The following is a 21652-nucleotide window of genomic DNA, read 5'->3' on the forward strand; positions in this document are numbered from 1 at the left end:
TTTTCCTATTTAAGAAGTAGGAAAGGGGGAAACTTCCTGGTCCTATAGTGTGCAGTAGAGAACAAAAGCTAAAGAAGTGAAGATGGGAACACGTGAGCAATACTGACACACCTTACAGCAGGTGCTAGCCTTGAGCTTTAAATTATAAGGAAGAGTATTCTCAGTGAGCTACGCATATTATCATATTTAATTCTCACGACAGATCTGTGGGCTATGTATCCTCATACCCATTTTACAGACTGGAAAACATATTAGCTATGTGCATGTACCCAGAGTCATTCTGCTAAGTAGCAAGCAATGCAAATGTGGACTCGGGCCTGACTTTCAGTCCTTCTTACAAAGTTAAGCCTGCTTAGTACTACAAAGCTATGTTAAGCTTAAATTTTGGTACACTGGCTTTTCCATACCTTGTTTTCATCTCTGGGTTATTGTAAACTGAAATGGTGAGTATTGTTTGTAACCAGCAAAGTACTCCAAGGGTCTGTGACATTTTTGAAATAACATGGTTAGATAGGAGATGTACCCCACCAACACAGTGGCCAGAGCCATTTAGTAAAGCTTGGTGTCTGGATTAACTGAATAAATAAATAAATGAGCCGGGTGTGGTGGCATACGCCTTTACTCCCAGCACGCGGGAGGCAGAGGCGGGCGGATTGCTGTGAGTTCGAGGCCAGCCTGGTCTACAAAGCGAGCCCAGGACAGCCAAGGCTAACATTGAGAGACTCTGTCACAAAAAAAAAAAAAAAAGAAAAAGAAAAAAAGAAAAAGAAAAAAAAAGAAAGGAAGGAAGAAAGAAAGAAAGAAAGAAAGAAAATATAAATAAAAATATAAATAAATAACTAATGCTCCAAGGGCTCCTTCTTGTTCCCACAAATGGTACAAGGAGTAGAGAGAAGGCAGGTCCTTCACCTCATGCTTATTAATTTCACCAGCTCCTGGAAGAAAGGTCTTCCGTGCACATTCCACCTACACTTAACCATATGGAGATACTTATATGCAATAACACTTCTCCCTAAATGGTATGCAATCGTTGTTCATAAAAGTAAGGACTAATAAAAAGAAGAACATCACTCATAATGCCCTTACCCTAAGACAACTATTTGGTATAGCAGTCTGGGGTTTATCCAAGCTTTTTTGTGTTTATACTGATAAATTAAAAGATGATGCTTTGGTTTACACTGACCATCAAGGAACACACATTTTCTCATGATGTCAGAGACTCTTCATGAAGACTCATTCTTGATTCAGCTGGTGAATTCTCCTGTGTTGGGGCTGGGATCGCTGTGGTGAGCTGACGGAAGCTACTAAGCTTTCAGCCTAACTTCTCAGCTTAAGACTACATTCGGCTTTCACATCAACTGAGCAGTTATTCTTTGGTGTGTCTTTTTTTTTTTTTTCAGATGATGGGCTCTCTGGCTAGTGAATTCCTCCCCAGCTGTACACCCTTTGTGCCCCAGAACATTAAATAGCATATAAAAGAAAGTATCATTAGCCACATAAATGTCTGACATACACACACTCTGAACTTAACCACAGTAGAGTTATCCTGTCCTCTAATGTACTATCCTCCATCACATCATTTTTCATCACACCATCCTCTATCATACCATTCTCCATCACACCATCCTCTATCATACCAGCCTCCATCATACCAGCCTCCATCATACCAGCCTCCGTCACATCAGCCTCCATCACACCATCCTCTATCATACCAGCCTCCATCACACCAGCCTCCATCACACCATCCTCTATCATACCAGCCTCCATCATACCAGCCTCCATCATACCAGCCTCCATCATACCAGCCTCCGTCACATCAGCCTCCATCACACCATCCTCTATCATACCAGCCTCCATCATACCAGCCTCCATCATACCAGCCTCCATCATACCAGCCTCCGTCACATCAGCCTCCATCACACCATCCTCTATCATACCAGCCTCCATCATACCAGCCTCCATCATACCAGCCTCCATCATACCAGCCTCCATCATACCAGCCTCCATCATACCAGCCTCCGTCACATCAGCCTCCATCACACCATCCTCTATCATACCAGCCTCCATCACACCAGCCTCCATCACACCATCCTCTATCATACCAACATCTACTGCACTGTTCCTCATCACACCAGCCTCTGTCATAAGCCTCCACTGTGCCACAGTTCATCACACCATCCTGAAACATATGTCCCTCTGTTGGTCTATCCTCTATTGCACCATCCATTATACTATCCTCTCTGCTACTACGCTTCACCTACTACCCTTGTGGCACTGTCCTCTATTGCTCTATATTCTACTGTACAGTCTCTTCTGTTTGGGGCAGAGACCTCATTAGTCTTCCTGTATCCATTACAATCAAACCCTAAGGGTTTACTCTGTAACAAGACAAAATCCAGCTTAACCCTGTGCTCACCTCTCTCTGTTTCTCACTCTTTAAAAACTGAATAAAGCAGGGTCTGCTTGCTTGGTTCTCATAGCATGCCTGCAGCTAAGCAGGTGGAGGGGGGAGCACAGGTGTTCTCTGCCCAGTGCCCAAGTACTTGGCAGTCTTCCCACCTCTTTTCTCTGTCCTGTTCGTTCTGTGCCTTATCACCAGCCAGGCATGTGACACACAGTGCCCCCTGGCTCGGTCTCTTCGGGGACATGGCTTTTGTGTTTCCTGGTGCTACGTCTACTTGCATGCTAGGAGTATTTGAAGGAAAAGGTGACTTCCCTGCAGTCCTACCCAGTGTTTCCAGGTCACTTCTGATGTGGGAACGAATCCACTTTGGGAACTGCTCCCTTATTTTTTTTCGGGTCATTCAGAGCTTCCTGGAGGACTTCTGAAATCACATTACTTAGAAAAGAAGCCAGAGTTTAGACAGCTCGTCCCATGGCACCTTTATATCTGAAATAGCTGACTGTGGTTTGGTTTTGTTTTTTTAAGAAAGCTGTTGTGGATTTTCTTTGTGTAGTACCTTGCTTTCCAGAACATGGCTCACAAAAGGAACCTAAACCAAAAGGATGGATGAGTGGATGCTCTGGGGGCTCGCCAAGCCATCCTCACTGGGTTTCTAACCCACCAAGTGTGTTCTACACAAAGAAAAGGGCTGGAATTCACTCTTCACGTGTCTCTATGGCCAGGCTTAGTGCTGGGCATGCACTGGGCACTCTGAAGTCTTAGGTAAACAATGGACACTGCATTCCCAAACAGTGGGATAGCATTCAACCACAAAAGGAGTCGATTTCTGACACATGGTGTGTCATAAAAACATTACGCTAAGAGACACAAACAGATAGTTGTTGTCTGATTGCACTTATGTGAGGTTTCTAGATTATTCTCATTTGTTAGAGACAGAAAGTATGAGTGTTTACCAGTTGCTGGAGGAGTAAACCAATAGGAAGCTGCCATTTAATGGTGTGCACAGAGTTCCAGGGTGGATAGCAATGACAGTTGCACTGCACTGTGAATGCTTAATAGAACCCAATTATACCCAACACAATTAAAGGTAAATTTTGTATTGTATATATTTTACCATAATAAAATATTATCCATTTCTCTCCTTAAAGGATAAAATACTACTTTTTTTCTTCTTAGTTCTCATTACCAGTTAAGCCACCTTCCTTATGATGCATTTGTGCTAGATGCCCTTGCTGAAGAACCCTCCCTATTGGAGTGAATTGAAAATGCTGTTATCATGGTAGGCTCCTCAGTTCAAGGCCCTTTCTGGGACAGTCTCAGTCTGAGCAGGAGATAATCTCTATTCTAACTGAAGGTACCTTTGGTTTTCTTGGCTTCAAAATAACACTCCTACAAGCATCATCGGGTCATGCCCAACTTCTCTCCTGCCCACAGCAACACGGTCTTTCCTGTCTTGTTACCCTGCCAGACTCTCATGGTGTGATGGGTGACTTCATATTCTCAGCCTTATGGAAGGGAAACTAAAAACATGAAGAGATTGAAAAGACTTCTTTCCCTGCTATGCTGGTGATGGTGTGTGTGTGTGTGTGTGTGTGTGTGTGTGTGTGTGTGTGTGTGTGTGTAGGGGGTGTGCATGCATGCGCTTGTGTGTGTGCATGTGTGTGTGTGAGCTTGTATGGGGTGAGGTGGCTTGGGGGTGTTTCTGTGTGGGAGCGTGTACATGTCCGTGTGTGGAGGCTGGGAGAGGATATCAGGTGTGCTCCTCTATCCCTCTCTGAATAACAAGCCCCAGTGATCTTCCTGTCTTCTGTCCCCAGCTCTCTCAGCTTTGGGGTTACAGGAACACACAGCCACTCCTGGCTTTAATGTGCGTGCTAGGGCCCTGAACTCAGGTCCTCAAGCTTGTGTAGCAGGCTCTCTTACTCACTGAACTATCTCCCCAGTTTGCTCTTCCTGCTCAGAACTTGTTTATAAGACTAAAGGCCAGTCTGCTTGGGAGGGCTGTGCAGACACTGAAACATCATTCTTAATAATTCATAGTGAACCATGTTTGAAAACGGGTCATAATGTCTTGTTTCTAGATTTCCAAAGCAAGCCCTGCTCACACCACCTCCTTTCCACTGGGGGAAGTGAATGGTAACAGGGCCTGGCTTCTGACACCTGCTCCTTGTTAGTTACAAGGCAGGGCCACAGTTGGCATGTTGGAAAAGACTGCAGTGTCTGATCCTTTGGCTCATGAAGCCCCGCCTGTAGGTCACGGGGCTCAGGGGACAGCCTGGTACAATTTCATCCTTTTGCATACACAGCACACAGAGCACATTAGTCACCCAGGACTGCCCTTTATCAAAACAGTGTCTTTTCATCCCTAGTACCTTACGACTAAAGGCGACACTACAAAGTCTTAGTGAAGAGCTGGGACAAGAAAGGCCTGCAGTGCCCTTTGGAGGCAGCTGAGCCGGTTTTCTGTGAGGCAGGCTGTCCAAGCCACTGCACAGGGTAGGCAGTGTCAGGTTGCTTTTTCCCTCTCCCTGCTAGCAATGGTGTGTGTGTGTGTGTGTGTGTGTGTGTGTGTGTGTGTGTGTGTGTGTGTGTTTGGTCTGTGGGCCAAAGCAAGACATCTTTTTGACTGTGCCGTAGAGTAACATGCACAGGACAGACTTATGTAGGGGAGAGAAGGATTTCTCAAAATGCAGAGCGGAAAAGGGGAAATCAAGGCAGGGGTGAAGGAGAAGGGACCAGGTATCTGCCTTTCATCCGGATATTCAGAGTGGTATATCTGGTGCCAGGGAAACTGCTCTTTCTACCTGACAGAGAAGCTTTGCAAACAGGGGAGGGCTCAGCCGTCAGGTGAGCTGAGATCGAGAATTATCCTGACAGCTTCATGGCATGTGAGCGCACGGCGATTTTCACCAGCGGTGCTTAAATTAGCTTCTCTCGGACCTGGTGCAGTCGGAGAAGGACGGATGGTGGCGGGAAGAAGGAGGCTGTGATTCTGAAGCACACTTCACTCCCCCCACCCCCTGCACATCCCCTAACCCCCACACACACCTCCCCACTCCCCGTCTAGGAAAGAAGGAAAGTACGTGTGAAAACTACCCCTTAGATTCTGAGTTTGATTTAACGGAGGTGCCAGGCAGCACTGGTGCCATTAATTAGTAGCTTGTCAGTTCCTCCAGTGGACCTCTCTGAGTCCTCTATTATAAATATTCCAAGGACCCTGAATACCAGCCCCACCCCCACCCACCACCGACACTGAACTTCCTCACTTGAAAATCTTGCCAAAATCTAATCACCTGTGCCAGCCAGCCAAGCAGCCTTGACTAACCGTTTTGCCCTATGCACTTGCGTTTCAGGGATTTGTCTGTGCAAGACTGAGTGAACGAATGAGTGAGCAAGTGCCTTTTTGAAAAATCTTCCACTCAAATGCAAATTGAGGAAGTGCCTTTTAATAAGTAATCAGCTGGAAGAAATCAAGATGTCTAGCCATCTAGGAACGCATGCTGGATCACTGGGGACCTTTAAAACATTCTGGAGCAGGGGGTTCTAAGATTTGTTGAGTGCATGGCTAAAAATTCTAGATGGAAGGAAGGAAGAATCTGAGCAGTTCTCTGTGTGTGCACATATCTACACATATAGATACACATATAAACAGGTGTCTTGCTAATATATATCATATATAAATTGAAGCTACAAATTAGCACTCCCAGCCAGTGTCCTGCTAAAGGTTTTACATACAGTTATTTTTATCTACATTGTAAGATAACGGTTTTTAATTTCAAAGATGAGGAAGCTAAAACTCGAAGAAGGCAAAGAAGTGATTGGCAGGTGTGGAACTTAACTCCATAATCCACACTCTTAACCTCTGCCTCTCAATAAGGATGGCTGGCTTTTATAGAGCCTCTGGGTTCTCCTGACTCTAACTAGGCTAGCTTGCCAGGTCCCACAGCTGGGTGTTACAGGAACCATTGACCTCTCCTTCTGAACTTCTAAGGAAGTGAAAGACACCCCAGGGCTTCTGAGCCTTGCAGAAGTACTCAGCAGACCCGATACACTAGACCCCCCCCCCCCCCAGTCTTTGCGGTACAGCCAGCCCAGTACTTGTCGGTCCATAGAAGACAGGTGGACACTGACCGACACCAGAGCTGCCAACCTGAGCCACACACCTGGCCTCCAGTTTTGCTGTCTGTAAATCCTGCTTTGCCAGGACAGGCCCCACCCCCTCCAAAGTTTGTGGCAGGAGTAAACAACCATTCTCTGTCCAGTCTCCTAGGATTTACAGCCAGCAGCTCCTTCTGCCTGCACGGATGTGCTGTGTACTGCAAACACAGATGACCTTTGCAGTGATTTCATCTCAGCCTGCTTCCGTGTAGAAGACCTGTCTTCTTTATTGACGTTGTTTCCAACTAGTCCTGCCAGTTAACTCTCTTGACTCCTGCTGCTCTAGGAAAGGCAGCCACAGAGGCTAACAGCCAGTAATTCAAGAGCCAAGGTCTGATTGTTGCCTTGAAAGTGTCCCCAGTTCCCTATCCGTCCTTCTGCGTCTCAGGCCCAGTGGTTTGAGGCAGATGAAATTGCTCCCCTTCCCTCCAGACCTTTCTAATCCCTCCCCAGGAGGGGACGGGTTTCAGGCACAGATTGGCCTACTGGCATTAAGGTGCTTTGTGAGTCCTTTTCTTACAAGTTGGTTCCCATGTGGTATTTGTTAGTCACAGCTAATTATGAAGTCCTTGGCCAAGGCATTAGACATTGTTCCTTGGATTCCTTCCTCCCTTTTTCTCCTGCCCCCCGCCCCCTCCCCCATTGCTGCAGAACAAAACCTATTGTGGGGCTCTGGAGGTTGGCTATGCACATATTTTCCAATGAAACTCTGATGGGCTCACTGCTGGGGTCTCATGTTTCAGGTTCAAACTGAACTGGATAGAGCATTATTCACCAACCTGACAGAGCCCGCCTCTGTTATGTGTAGACATTTCTTCCACACTACACTTGGTCCCTCACAGGCAATTTGGACAATTCACTGAGAATAATTCACAGCATTACTCAGAACCTGGATAATCGGTACAGAACGGTAGAATGTTATGAGCGTTAGATCATAAGAAGCTCAGGTGCCAGGTTTTGCCAGCTGCCCTGGGCAGCAAGGTTGCAGAGTCTGAGGGGACCCATGTGTCTCTCTTTCCTGTTCCCTGGGGAGAGTGCCTCAGCATGTACCTGCACTTCCACATAAAACTTCCTCATCCTAGCAGGGCACTGTGGTGCAGGTCTGCAATCCCAGCAGTTGGGGAAGCTGAGGTAGGTGGATCTTTGTGAGTTCAAGGCCAGCCTGGTCTACAAAGTGAGTCCAGAACAGCCAGGCTACACAGAGAAACCCTGTCTCAAAAACAAAAAACAAAAACCAAACAAACCAACAAACAAAACAAAACATTCCACATCTTAAAAGCCATCTTGAAATCCATAATGGAGTCCCGTCACTTGTTTGTTCTTCAGAGGAAGAGACTGGCCACTGAGGGTCCTTCCCTTACGTAAGGTCCACATGAGCAAGTGAATCTAAGGTCAGAATGAAAATTAGAGCCCAGATCTCCCAACTTCCAGAAGCCGTGTTTTTTTCCTGTGCTAGCCGGTCTGAAAACATCACCAGGCTGCTTTTCTCCCTGGCTTACTGCCATTATTTTATGGGAAGACCTCATGTACAGGAGACGGGAGCTGTAAGACCTAGGAAGGCCTTAGCACACTGTTTTCCCTAAGAGCTACCTCATAATTCCATGCCATCTTCTGGAATCATCCAGCATTTGGACTGAAAGGCTGATGCAACTGCCATTAATTTTTACATCGTGTGAATGAGACCCACATTAAAATTACCTTAGAAGGTTTTCAGAAAGTTTTTGTCACTATTGTTTAATGGAAGACCATACATAACCTTTGGAGCAGGCCCATTTGGGATTACACGGTAGCTACAAACACTAGTTCTGGAGATGTAGGCAAACTGTTATCACTAGTGTCATGCTTCTATCTAAATATAGAATGAAAATACGTAGTTAAGGAGTGCTGGGAGAAGTTAAAGCCAATAATGTAGATAAAGTCTCAGTGTAAAACATATCAGGGCCTTGATAAACGCTCCTGTCACTATAACTTAGCCACTCACTGTAGCTTGAGTTCAAATAAAAGCCAGACACATTAAAACTTTGTCCTTTACTTGGGCCCTTTCTGCATTTTGTCACAAGCTTAACATTAACCAAATGCAGTTAGGATTATCTACAGGCCGTGAGTTCAGCCTAGTTTTGCTCTGGAAGTTTATAAAATCGAGCACTTCCTGAGAAAGGGGAGGGCATGACCACAGGCTTCTAAGAGAAGAACCTGCATGAGGAACATTCAGAGAAAAACTAAGTCCTGTTCCGTTGACTATGATAGTTCCTAGCGTGTTCTGGGGCTTGAAGCTGCCTGTCTCCAGCAAGACCAAGCCCCTCGCTGTCCCACGGCCCCTCGCTGTCCCACAGCCCCTCGCTGTCCCACAGCTTGGGTGTGCCTGGGACGCTTTCAGACTCTTCTTTGCCCAGAAGCTTGTTTTCAGAGTTGGAAGCAGATGTTTTTGCTTATTTTTCTTTCGTCTCTCTTCTGCCAAAATGCTGACTTTTTGTTGGGTTCTGTAGTTGTTTTTCTGTTTTGTCTTGTTTTTGCTTTTAAGACAATTCTTGGGATGAGGGTCATTGTAAAGGGAGGAAGGGTTGGCCTTCCCAAGCTGGGGACTCAGTTTTTTAAAGATTAATGAAAATATGCAGAACCTTACAATGGGCCCCGCGAGAGGACAGGAGAGAACACGACCGGAAGGTTCCTTCCTAGGAGACTCTCAGGGTTCCTTCCCAGCCCTGACTCTGGGGCTGCCTGGTTAGTCAGGAATAGAACAGTGAATGTGGCTTCCTCACAGAATCCTAGATGTTAGCAGCTCAGCTTGTATGGATGGAGCACACACTGCACGCCAAGTAAGGCCCAGCACTACTCATGGGCCCTATGCTTCCCCGACTGCTAACACACACAGTAGAAAAGGTAGACATTGATCAGTTTCTATTGCCTCCTGAACCAATCAGCAGGAATCAAAGCCATGCCCAACACAAACATGTCATGTTTGTTAGTGCTAGTCAGAAGTCTGATTCCTCCTACTGAACTAAAACATAGGTGTGATGGGCTGCATTTCTTTTGAGAGTCTCAGTGAGAACTTATCATTATTATTATTATTATTATTATTATTATTATTATTATTATTATTATTATTATTATTATTATCATTATGGATCTTACTATGTAGCCCTGGCTAGTCTGGCCTCTAACTCAGAGATCTGCCTGCCAAATTCTGGGGTTAAAGGCCACACTGGATCTGCCTGTATAACCCAGGATTATGTCCCTATTTTAAGGTTGCTGAATTTCTTGAGTGACCTTTGCCACTGAGGATATATTTGCAGGTTCTAGGTGTGAGACCTTTTAGCAGGAAGCACTATTGCCCACAACAGATAACACAGGCCATTTTTTATATGAATACAATGGTTGTATGTAGTAGAGCTTTCAGTCATAAGAAGTGGAACCTCACAGAAGCTAATGAAAAGAAAAGGATCTTGTTGGTTCAAATGCTTGGAGGGAGGAGTTCACTTGGTGTCAGATACAGCAGCGGCTGTGTGTGTAAGGACATCATGGAAGCCTTCTCTCTCCTAAAGTGGGTCTCTGGTGGTGCGTTCATTCACGACAAGAGACTAAAGGTTAGCTGAGACACCTACCAGTCAATTCCAGGGTTGCTCAGTTCTTGAGACTTGAGATTCCAGAGAGGGAACATGACCTCCCCTGTAGCAATGCTAATGAACTCCTAAGGGTAGCACACAGCTGCCCAGCCTGGGCCTTGTATACCCTTGTAAGGGAATCATCACAGGCACATCCTGTCCAGGCAAATGCAAGTTGCTTCCTCCAGGATTCAGAATGGGATCAGCCTTACTGGAAGCACATGTATCATGTCAGGGAGAGGTTAACTTACCGACCAACCCATGGCATTGTCACCAGAAGAAGGAAAGAGCTGGGTATGCCAATGCAGCAGGCATCTACTCCATCACGTTACAGCTTGACTTCAGAACCATGAAATGAAGACAGCACTTGGCTTCAAGCTGCAGGCATGCTTGAAAGAGCTCAGAAGTGGTTCATCTAAGGCAAGCGAGTTAAGGCAGGTAGTACACAGAAAGGGGGTTGGGGTGGTAGACAAAGTCATTGGTGTTGGAACCAGATTGCCTTGGTTTATGTCCAAGATAGGTTTACTTAGTTTGATCATTTGTAAAATAGGGATGGCATTCTCCAGAGTCCTCGGGAGTGCGAAGCCTTGTGTTGTCAAAGTGTGTGATAAAGTGTTTAGAGTAGAAGAGCCCCGACAATGTAAACAGCTAATGAGCAACGCTTGTCCTCATGGTTATTCCCATTTTGTTATCACCTGCTGGGCATAAACTCCAGGAAGATGGTGTGGGGAGTTCGAAAGGGGGTAGGAAGTAAATCAAGTACTTTATTGGGTTCCACTTTCTAGCTGGAGCCAGTCTCTTCTTTCTTAGACTTTCTATCTTTACCACGGCGAGGAGGTTGATATTGTCATTGGAAATGTGGGCTTTGACATGATTACATTGGCCATCCTTCTGCCCCTGGCATTGACTGTGCATGTCCACCACCAAATGAATGTTCAGTCAGTGTTTGTGAGTTTGGGTTCTTGAGGCAATCCTGTGAGTTTGGCCAGTGATTGTCCTCAAATAAGAGTGCAGTCCATTTGATCAACTGTAACCGCCCACAGGGTAGGTTAAGCTGAAAGGAAAGTGGGGCGCTAGCCGAAAGGTGAGCATTTTCCCTTTTTCAACTGTACTGAGCAAAGCAGAATTTCCCTACAGAACAAAGAAGCCATTTTCAGAGAATACTGGTCAACATGAATGCTTTGGATGAGGACACTTGGAAATGTCTCGTAGAAGCATGTTAAGCCCGCAAGATTCATAGAGAAAAGCTGTTCGCTGTCTCACTAACAAATAGGACGTTTGTAAATGAGGCACTGGCAGGCCGGTTAGACAGATAGCCCCACTTCTTCTTGGCTCACAAAGCCTCTGTCTCAGAAACTCACTCCTGAAGCTGAAGAAGCTCCGGAAAGATGTTCATAGGTACTGTGGGAAGCAAACTCCAGAGGAACCAGGCATGTCCCCAGAATCATCCCTGTTGTGGCAGGAAGAGCTTCTGGTGACCCCTTTCACCTTTCAGAGAGTCCCCAGGCTGCTCTCAGTGGCCTCCATCTAGACTGTTTAGGATATTTCAGCAGACAGAGTATTTTTTTTCCTCAAGCAAGTGTTCTTTTCTCTGAGACCATAACAAGGACCTCTGAGCTGCACTGCTACAGTAACAGGGAGGGTCAAGAAGTCCTGGTGGGGTTTCTTGTCTCTGCAGCACTGAGGGAGGGTGGGAATGCTTTGGACCAGGGCTGTTTATCTTGGGAAGCACTGAGATTTGGGAGGAGACAAAGCATTGTCACCATTTTGATAGAAGCCTGCTGGGAAAGTGCCCACCGTAGAGGCTCCAGTGCTCCTTTCTAGTTGAACAATTCGTAGGCTCCATGCCTGCTTTCAAATGGATTGGTTTTGAAGCAGTCAACAGAAAAGCAGCCCGCTGCCAAGGCCAACCATCAAAAGAGAAAAGAGAGCATTGCAAGCCGTGGGTGAATGTGCGTGAGAAATACGACAAGTGCAGAAGCTCGTTCTGTGGGCCTGACCTGTGTGCGTTATCTCCCCAAAGGACCCCGTGGTTTAATGGATGGGGCTTTAACCTACCCAGAGGCCAGTCTCTGCTGGACAAATGGAACCTGATCCCTGAGGGCATCGACATACTCATGACACATGGACCTCCTCTAGGTAAGTGGTGCAAAGGTTGTCCTTTCATCATACAAAACACTCCCCTCCCCCAGCATAATGAATGATGCTCTGGGAATAATAATTTCCCTTCAAAAAAAAAAGTGAATGCAAAAAATAAAATCAATGTCTTTAAAGAAACCCGGTATGGTAATTAAACTCAGCAGTTAGGCTAGGCTTACAGATGTTCATGAAATTAAATTTTTTTTTTATTTAGTCAAGTTGGGTGGGGGTGTCAAATGAGCATGGAACACCACAGTCTTTTAAGCTTGGTAATTTATTTTAAGAACTGTATCCCCTTCACAGTGAAGGGGTAGGATGAGGCACGGAAGAAGACAGACCTACCAATCTCGGGCATTTGAATGGCAGTGAAATGAAAGAAACTTTTGTTCAAAGAAGCTCATTTTCCTTTCACACATGCCACTGGGCCTGGGGTATCTTTAAAGTTTAACAGCTGAGCTGATTATATGAGAAAAAGTTTGAGGTAAAGTATTTTCAGCAAGGATTTTCCCTGAAAATTACTTACAGGTAGGCATTTTCAGGCATATTGTGGCAAGCATTCAGACTTTCATTATCTCTGGGTGCCAAAGCTACTTCCCTAGTGACCCAGATTATTGGTCAGGAGATGGTTATTTGATTTAGATTATTAGATTCTAATTACTCATGAGCTTGTTACTGGACATTTTCAACTAAGACCCACCACCTTGATCTCACCATCTACTTTGTACATATTATGCCAGGACACTTCCTGGCCAGCTCAAGCATGCTCATAAAATTTAAACATTCTACTTTAAATACACGTGCTGATGTTTGTTTGTTTTTTAATGGGGTAACATTGTTTTAATATTATTGTAATGCATGGCATTAACAGGTCTCCTTGGTCATTCTGGGCTGAAGGGGAAACAATGTAGGTGCAAGCGACTTAAATGATTTTGGTTGTTGTTATCTTCTTAAGAGTGAAATTTCCCTCTTCTTACCAGCCTGCAGAACAAAACGTTTTGCTACTCATTCTTGATCATGTTTAATCTTTGCAGATACCTTTGTTAAGAACCACTCCGTACTGCTTTCCTTCCCTTACTAAGGGAGGGAAACCATGTTTCTTGAACAATTGGAGACTGAGAACATGGAGCCAGATGTTAGCGATGGGGGAAGCTGGGAAGAGAAGCTAACTCTGTTGTAGTCCGTGTGGTACATGCCCTTCGTCTCCTCCTGCATTCTGCAAGACTGGGGTTTGCCAAAGGTCCTAATCAAATCATTATCAATTTATCTCCCTATTTATACTGATTTAATCATTAAATTCCTAGCCAAATATTCTGACTGATTTAATCATTAAATTCCTAGCCAAATATTCTGACTTATTCAACAAGCACGCAGTGCATGGAACCATGCCAGCCGCCTGGGTTCCTCTACCTGAGCAGCCCGGCTGGGTGCAGCTCATGGTGAGGGTCCTGGATAGCTACAGCTCAGAAGCACTGCCGCCACTGGAGCGGTCCTTAGAATACGACATCCAACAGAACACCCAGTTCGCAACCGAGTCGTTCATTTTGGCAAGAAGCAAGTGGTAGTAATACAGAATTCCGACATCCCAGTAACTCTTATAACAGAGGCTACCAACTCTGTTTTTGTAGTAAAAGTGAGGCAAACCAGTGTGTGTGTGTGTGTGTGTGTGTGTGTGAGGTCCACACACAGACGCTTCATAAGAATTTAGACAAAGCTTTCACAATGTAAAGACGAGTCTTAAGTCTGAGATTCTTTGGAAAATGCTGTGCTGGGTTTGCGGGGGAGGGTCTGGAGAGTTTGAATTCTTGAATTCTCAGGTGGAAGAAGCCGAAAGTGCTATTTACTATTATAGTCTTAGCAAGATGTTGTCTGAGGTGCTCATATACCCAGTGAAGGTCTTTTCCTTCTTCAAGAAAACACATCCATGTGTGAGTTCGGGCTTTTTCCCTTTTCTTGGTAATTTTGAGTATCCTTGTTTGATTTTTGCTAGGAACTCCACTTTCATCTGATAGTCTTGCTGTTCTCTCTAGGCCCTGCCCACACCCCAGCTAACCTGTCTTTACAGAAACTAAATATTCATACCTGCTGCCTAGCCAAACAGAACAGAAATCTGTCCCTTCCTGCCCGGCCATTTCTACCAGTAGAAAGTACCTAATGGGGCTGTGGAATGGATTTCCACAGATTATGATTCAACCTTCCATCCCACCTGCCTTCTTTATGGCCCGTCCTGCTGAGGTGTATGGATTTCATTTTAGACCATAATCATCTAGATAGCTGACTTTTGCTATAATTGATGTCAGTTTTTTATAGATTTTCTGCATTAAGCGGAGGACTAAGTGGCTTTTACTTTAAAACTGGTCAATTAGCCCAAGCTTGCTGGATGCCATCGTGAGGTCATGTTGTCTGTTGTTAAAGAGGAGTGCAGAAGCAGCCGGGTATTCCAGATCTTTGGTTGTCAGGAGCCACCAAGGGTTAAGCATCATGTCTCTAAGCAGAGCAAGGCATCCTATGGCCAGCTCCCAGACAGCTCTCCCAGATCTCCTTTCTGTGGACCGTCATGAGAATAAACTGGTATAGCTACATATAAGAAGGAATTCTGAAAAAGAAAAAGAAGAGGATCGAGGGGGGAAAGCTATTATTGGCTGCCGGGAATATATGTCATTGATCTCATGAAGAAGATTCTAAACCTGTGGCTGAATAAATCAAACTTCTTGCAGGAAAAGATTGTTAATTAACTGGAAAGGGGGAAAATGGAAACCAAAAAAAAAAAAAATTAATGAAGAGTCCAGAGAAGACAAAGTGATGAGTGAAAGTCCCTTAAAAGCCATAGAGTGAGCTGTAATGGAGAGGCTAGGATTACAGATAACATAATAAACCTTCCTTGAGTTACGGCTTCCTGAAAGTCGGGATGAAACCTTACCTGAAAATTAAGAGTATTGATTGCATTCTGCCCTTAGGTTTCCGAGACTGGGTTCCAAAGGAGCTTCAAAGGGTGGGCTGTGTAGAGCTCCTAAACACCGTCCAGAGGCGAGTCCGGCCCAAACTCCATGTATTCGGTGGAATTCACGAAGGTAAGAACACAGGGATGATCCAAGACCTCACCCTCTCCAGCAGGCAGCCTCAGCTAGACAGCAATGAGAGGAACACAGAGGCTCTCGAACTGTCACAAAGGAAGCTTTGATGAGATGAAACCTCAGGAGTAAAGCTCACATGACTATTTTGTATTGTTGTCTTTTACATAGAGAGGCAAGTAGGAGCGCTGCGTGGCTTGCTTTACTGCAGACCCCTCCCTCCCCACAGCAGCACTGGAATCTAGGGCCTGTAAAGAGAAATAACTAGCAGCTATTGCTGGGGCACCAAGAAGGTCAGATCTTCTTGTTAAGGGAGCTAGATGAAGTATCCTGAAGGTTAGACACAACGTGAAGGACCTATAGTCCCTGACTGTAACTGTGGGCATAAACACACACACACACACACACACACACACCACAGAAAGAGCAAGATTACTGTGTACATGCAAAGAAAGGTTCCCAACATCTGTGAAAGGAAATGCCCTGTGCAGATCAACATTTCCTTACTATGCTCAGAAGTGTCAGAAATCATTAGCACTGTTGCCTGAAGCTAACGATAATTGGAACAGTGAATTATCTAACTGAGAAAATGTCCACTTGTTGGCTTCTGTCTTTCAAGGTAAGCTGAGTCATAGTCCCAGAATCCCAAAGCCTCGAGGAACCTTCAGGGCTCTGGGTTGGGTCTGCTCTGCCTTTTTCAAAGCAGATGTCACTAAGCTTTTTTGGACAAGCAGTCTTCTGTCAGCTCCTTGAGGTCTTGGAACCAACAAGCTGGCCTGGGCATGCAAATGTGTGTAGCAGAGCACTTAGGTGGGAGGCCGTCATGTTTCCCAGCCCCTGCTCACTGTGGCTCTTTGGAGTGATGGATGAATGTCAGAGTCAAGGTGTGGTGTGTAATGCTGTGTGCTTGATGAGACAAAATGTAGTTTACAGAGTTCACAAACACGGTCGCTTCCTGGTTAGGTGGCTAATAGAGAGAATATTGAAAAGTGTTGTACTGAGGCCAGAGAAAATTCAGAGCCTGCTCCAAAGCAGGCACTAGGGGAGTGCTTTCCAGACACTGGAAAGCAGGGGTGTAGCTCCTGGGCAGGAGGCAGGAAGGGGTGGGGGGTTGGGCAGGGTGGAGCTCAATCTCTCCTGCTCCCTAAGCAGAAGGGGCGAACAGAGACATGGAACTGCCTATCTAAACTGCATTTCCTGGAGCACATTGGGGGTGGGGGAGGAGGTAGGGGGGCTGTCTTGGAAACTAGTTTGAATTCCTGAAAGATTCTTTGGAGTTTAAATTTCACCCTTTCAAAAAAAGAAGTGCAAATTATTAATTTACCTTAAACTGGCCAGACAATTGGAGAATTCCACTGAATCCCCACAAATAATAAACTTGCTTTAAAGGGAAGTGATCATATTCAAATAAACTTGTCTTGCTTTTATTCACTTAAGACAGCTAAAGAGGGCAGAGAGAGGGCAAATACCAGCCTCTTGATGGAGAGAGATAACAAGACTTTATGACCCCGGAACCAAACAGCGCACATTTTAAACGCAGCTTTCTTTTCTTAAGAGATTTTTCCATTGACCCTCATTAAGCTCTCGGCAGGCTGACTTGGAAAAATTTTAGCAAATGGAGCAAGGGGAGGGTGGAGGGATAAGAACCTTATCAGTAATTTCTGTAAGTCCTGTTCATTTTATTTCTTCACGGCTGTATTTTTATGTGCCGTGGAGTTCAGTATGAATGTAGAATTACAGACTGAAGCTGTAAGGTGTCCGAGGAAATGTGTAAACCTCCAAGAAGCCTAAAAATGTCAACATGCTAAAAATTACAAAGGACGTCTACATGCCAGGGGGGGGGGGGCTATGACATTTTCTCAGCTTCCTTTCAAGAGATCATTTGTGCTGTGTGGGGGAGTGTTTTCCATCCGTGTGCTGTCTGGGTACAGTTAGGAAACGGGGTCCTGCAGTGATCCCGCTACCTACCACAGTTGAAGAGGCAATGCTTTTGAGTGAATGGAACTTAGCATGAAGGCCACATAACTCAAGGTAGAACCAGTCACTTGGGGTTAAGTGTCCTGGAAATAGGACTGTAGTGAGGAGGAGGCTGGACAGTCATCCACACCTCAGCTCTCCACCCCTCCCCTGCCAGGTTACCCACTTGGAGCCCGGGATGCTCTAGGCTGCGCGCTCACTCCTTCCCTGAAAGTCAACAGTTAATGCAGGGGTTTGAAATGAAAATGATACTTTAAAGGTGGGGGAATACTTTTCTTTACGCTCAGTATACAGGTATCATCTCTTTCTCCCTCACGAGTTCATTATTTAAGCAACGGGGCACAGGGAAGAATCGCTCTTTGTTGAAGGGGAGAACCCTCCCCTTTTAAAGAAAACAGAGCAAAATTGGACAGAAGACCCTGGAATCTGTGGCGTCTGGGAAGGTCCACTGAATTTCATCCCCCTGCCCTCTGACAAAGATGTTGTTGTTCTCCCTGCCTGATGGCCCTGCGTCCAGCCACTGTCGTTGTATATATTGTAGTAACTATGACACTGTCTTCCTACAGGGTACGGCATCATGACCGATGGTTACACCACCTACATCAATGCCTCAACCTGTACAGTCAGCTTTCAACCCACCAACCCTCCGATCATATTTGACCTTCCAAACCCGCAGGGCTCCTAAAGCTCTCAGCATCCTATTGGAATGTGAGGGACGGTCTACAAACTGCCGTTTTTTTTTCTAATTATAAACTTACATTCTCTGACTTGTTTATTTCCAAATCCTGTGAGTTCTTTTTGTAAATTGTTGGAACCGGGGGGGAAAAATGATGCTAGCATTGTGTCGCTTCTTTTTTGCTTTTTAAGTGGGGTATCCATTTGAAATCAAAGGAGCATTGTGAATTTGTAAAAATGACTTCTGTTTGCTCAAAGGCCACGCCATTGTAAATTGTTAGTGTTTGCCAAAGGACAGCCAAGCTTTCTTAAAAAAAAAAAATGATGATTTTAAAAAGTCTTATTTGAATATGCTTTAAGCGGAAAGAAAAAGATTTAAAGAAGAACAGAAACACATAGGCAGTGTTTTGAAAATTACCCAGATTTGCACAACTCTTTGAGTATTATTTGCTGTGTTTTGTTGTTGTCTTCTTGGTATTGCTTCATTTTTATTTTACAGATGTGGCCCCAATTTAGAGCAATCTCGACAGAGGTAGGCCTGGAGAAACCTTTGCTTCACACTGGCTTATAAAGAAGACTGTGTCCAAGATGGTGAAGAAGAGCCCTCATTCAAAGGCTCAGCCCGGGAGAGAGCCATACCATGGTTATACAAACTCAAACTGTTTCTCTTAAATTATTTGAGCTTTAAAAATACAGAAATAAGAATCTGTCAAGAGCAGATATTCATGCAAGGAAAAAAAGTGTGCAAAACTCCTTTTCAATATGGATTTATATATATATATAAATATTTTTTGTGCATTATGACTAAGTTGGGAGTTTAAATTGCCAAGGACAGTACAACTGCGAAGCAACCCTGTGCAACAGCACACCAGAAGTCCGAAGGAACTGATCCATTTTTTTTTTTTTCTCTGAACGCAAGGTCTTAAAGAGCTTGAGTTCAGTCTAGGTACAGTAACACGTGTGTATAGACTTCAATGGATGCATTGGAAGCAAACTAAAATAAGACTTAGTTGTCCTTTCTATTTAAATGCCCTGCGTTGTCTTCTCACTTCCTTCCCCACTCCCATTTTGCACTGTGTGTTGATGCAATCTTCGCTAGAACAAAATATTGTCGCTAATAATCCTTTCTGTTCTCCCATTGTCAATGCCATTGAGCTCTATTCTATTTTATGTTACCTTAAAATTTAGGAAAGCAGTTGTTTTCTTTAAATTTATTGTGATATTCTATATCTAGCGGCCTTTATATGCAAATAAAATTGCAAGATTTTTAAATCTGTCCTGTGTGGTTGGGCTACCTAGGGAAGGACAGTAGATTTATCCTGGAGCTAGTAAGATTTATTTGCCTGCAATTTGAGTTAGCCCCCTTCTGAATAATTAGAATAGTGAGTTTGTTTTTCTAATTTTCTTTTTTTCTTTTTTTCTTTTTTTTTTTTCTAATTTTCAATACATGTTTGTGCCCTACCAATCACAAGCTGGCAGGTACATCGATAAGGCACTGAGGGCGCTCGCTCCTTGCAGCACACTGCTATCTGTCTTGCCTTAGGTGTCAGAAGATGCAGCTTCTGTCTTTGGCGATTGTAATGCCTCAGGGACAGAGAGACCGTTGAGGCTGTGGCTGCTGTTTGTGGCGTGTCAGTGGTAGTAAGTAGAGGATGCCACAGAGCCACAGAGGACAAGGCACCTACTCACTGGACGAAAATTGTATATACCTCTTTTATTTTGTCTAGAATGGTGGTTCTCAATTTTCCTCTCCTTATGTGTTGACCCCAACCATAAAATCATTTCATTATTATTTCATAACTGCAATTTTGCTACTGCAATGAATCATAATATAAATATCTGACATACAGGATATCTGATATTCAACCTCGTGGGAGTTGCAACCCTCAGGTTGAGAACCACTGGTCTAGAAGAACCATTGAGGAAAATCAATGGCTCCCAATATTTTTGTTGTTTGCGGGGGCTTTGATTGTCTATGGAAAGTTTATTTTATTTTATTATTTTATTGTTGTCATCTCAATGTTCTGAAATAGTGTCTCATTTAACCCCGGCTGATCTAGAACTCTGTGTAACAGAGGATGGATGGCCTTCAACTTTTGACCCTCCTGTCTCTACACTAACTGCTGGGTTTATAAGTGTACACAGCCACACCCAGAACAGCAGTAAGATCTTAAATCTGTAGTGCATCTGTGCGCTACTTCCAAGTCAATGCCCACTCAATTGCATTTCCATTCTGTCTATCCACTGTGGTTCCTTTGATGCAATTCCTGGAGGGAATTCCTGATTTCAACACCAGCTGGGACAGTGTTCTTAGAATGATAGCACAAATTCTCATAATCATCTCAGTCCATTTTAGTTGCATCTACTAGGCTTGTCATCTTCTGATCTGAGACTATACAACAGGTGCATGGGCTTCCCAACAAGAGGAGTCCAGTGGGACTGTGGTAGCTCAGATGGATCAGGTGAGGTCCTGAGAGAAGCTGTCAATACTCCCTTCATCTGCTGACTTCATGTGAAGACTGTTGCCTTCCTGCCCCTTCATAGGGGATGGACAGAGATACAGAGCACTGAACGAACATTGCAGCTGGAAATTAATCAAGACATGGGCTCAGATGGGCTGGGCGTGGTGGTGCACGTCTTTAATCCCAGCATTCAGGAGGCAGAGGCAGGCAGATTGCTTTGAGTTCGAGGCTAGCCTGGTCTACAAAGTGAGTCCAGAACAGCCAAGGCTACATAGAGAAACCCTGTCTCAAACCCCCCACCCCCAAAAAAAGACATGGGCTCAAATATCTCTAAAAAAGTCGAAGGAAGATCTCCAAGAACAGGTAGATGATCCTGAGGATTGGGGTGGTGCATGCACACAGGCCTTGAGAGCACATTTGGACACAAGCTAATTAAGTGAAACACTTACTAGAATTGTCGTCCAGTGTGTACTAGCAGAAAATGACCCATTCTGCTGTGTCTAGAGCATTGCACTGCCCATTCACAGAAATTCCTGCAACCAGGCCACACTACGTGCATGAACTACTTCCAGAGATTCCATAGTGACTGTTCTAAAGCCTTCTTTGTTGGCTCTTATAGCAAGGAAACTTTCAAAAACGGTGGTTACAAATCTACCACTTCCTATTTCATTACCAGGCACTCTGCTGAACAGGTTTCATACTTTTATCTTCTTCAAGTTCTAAGCATTCATATGCCCTAGGTTTTAGGAAAGCAACACCACTGCCAACAGAACAGCTCTCCTCAGGAAAGTGGAAGGTTCTTAACCAGATCTATCTGAGTCCATAGCAATGCCCTTTCATTTACTCTGCCTATGAACCAATGCGTTAGAGCTAACAGAAGATCGAAGGGCCCGGGATATTATCTGTTCCTCATGTAAGAGCCTGCTGAAGTACCTTGCAACGTGGCTTGATGCCAACATCAAGGTGGACCGCTACCTCTGCGCTTGAGGCCAGGGACACAGAAATGGCCATAGAAGCCCCAGAGCTAACCCAAATCCTGCCTTCCTCTTGGACTAACAACAATGTCTTCAGGAAGAAGCATGGTGTGTGAATTCTGACATGGAGATCTCTGCCTGGCATCTGGTAAATAGTGTGTGTGTGTGTGTGTGTGTGTGTGTGTGTGTGTGT

The 21652-nt window shown here is 44.8% G+C and overlaps 1 protein-coding gene across 4 annotated transcripts in view; it reads left to right on the forward strand.

The window, feature by feature from the left end:
* Positions 1 to 18476, forward strand: part of Mpped2 (metallophosphoesterase domain containing 2) — a 165469-nt gene extending 146993 nt beyond the window's left edge. For all 4 annotated transcript variants that reach the window (XM_051144292.1, XM_051144293.1, XM_051144295.1 and 1 more), the window contains 3 exons: positions 12188 to 12303; positions 15258 to 15371; positions 17915 to 18476. In XM_051144292.1, the coding sequence (XP_051000249.1) occupies positions 12188 to 12303; positions 15258 to 15371; positions 17915 to 18033 (349 nt within the window). In that variant the 3' untranslated portion in view covers positions 18034 to 18476. The remainder of the gene's footprint in view (positions 1 to 12187; positions 12304 to 15257; positions 15372 to 17914) is intronic.
* The last annotated feature ends 3176 nt before the right edge of the window (positions 18477 to 21652 follow it).

The sequence above is a fragment of the Acomys russatus genome, chromosome 4 (assembly GCF_903995435.1).
Source record: "Acomys russatus chromosome 4, mAcoRus1.1, whole genome shotgun sequence".
Lineage (NCBI taxonomy): Eukaryota > Metazoa > Chordata > Mammalia > Rodentia > Muridae > Acomys > Acomys russatus.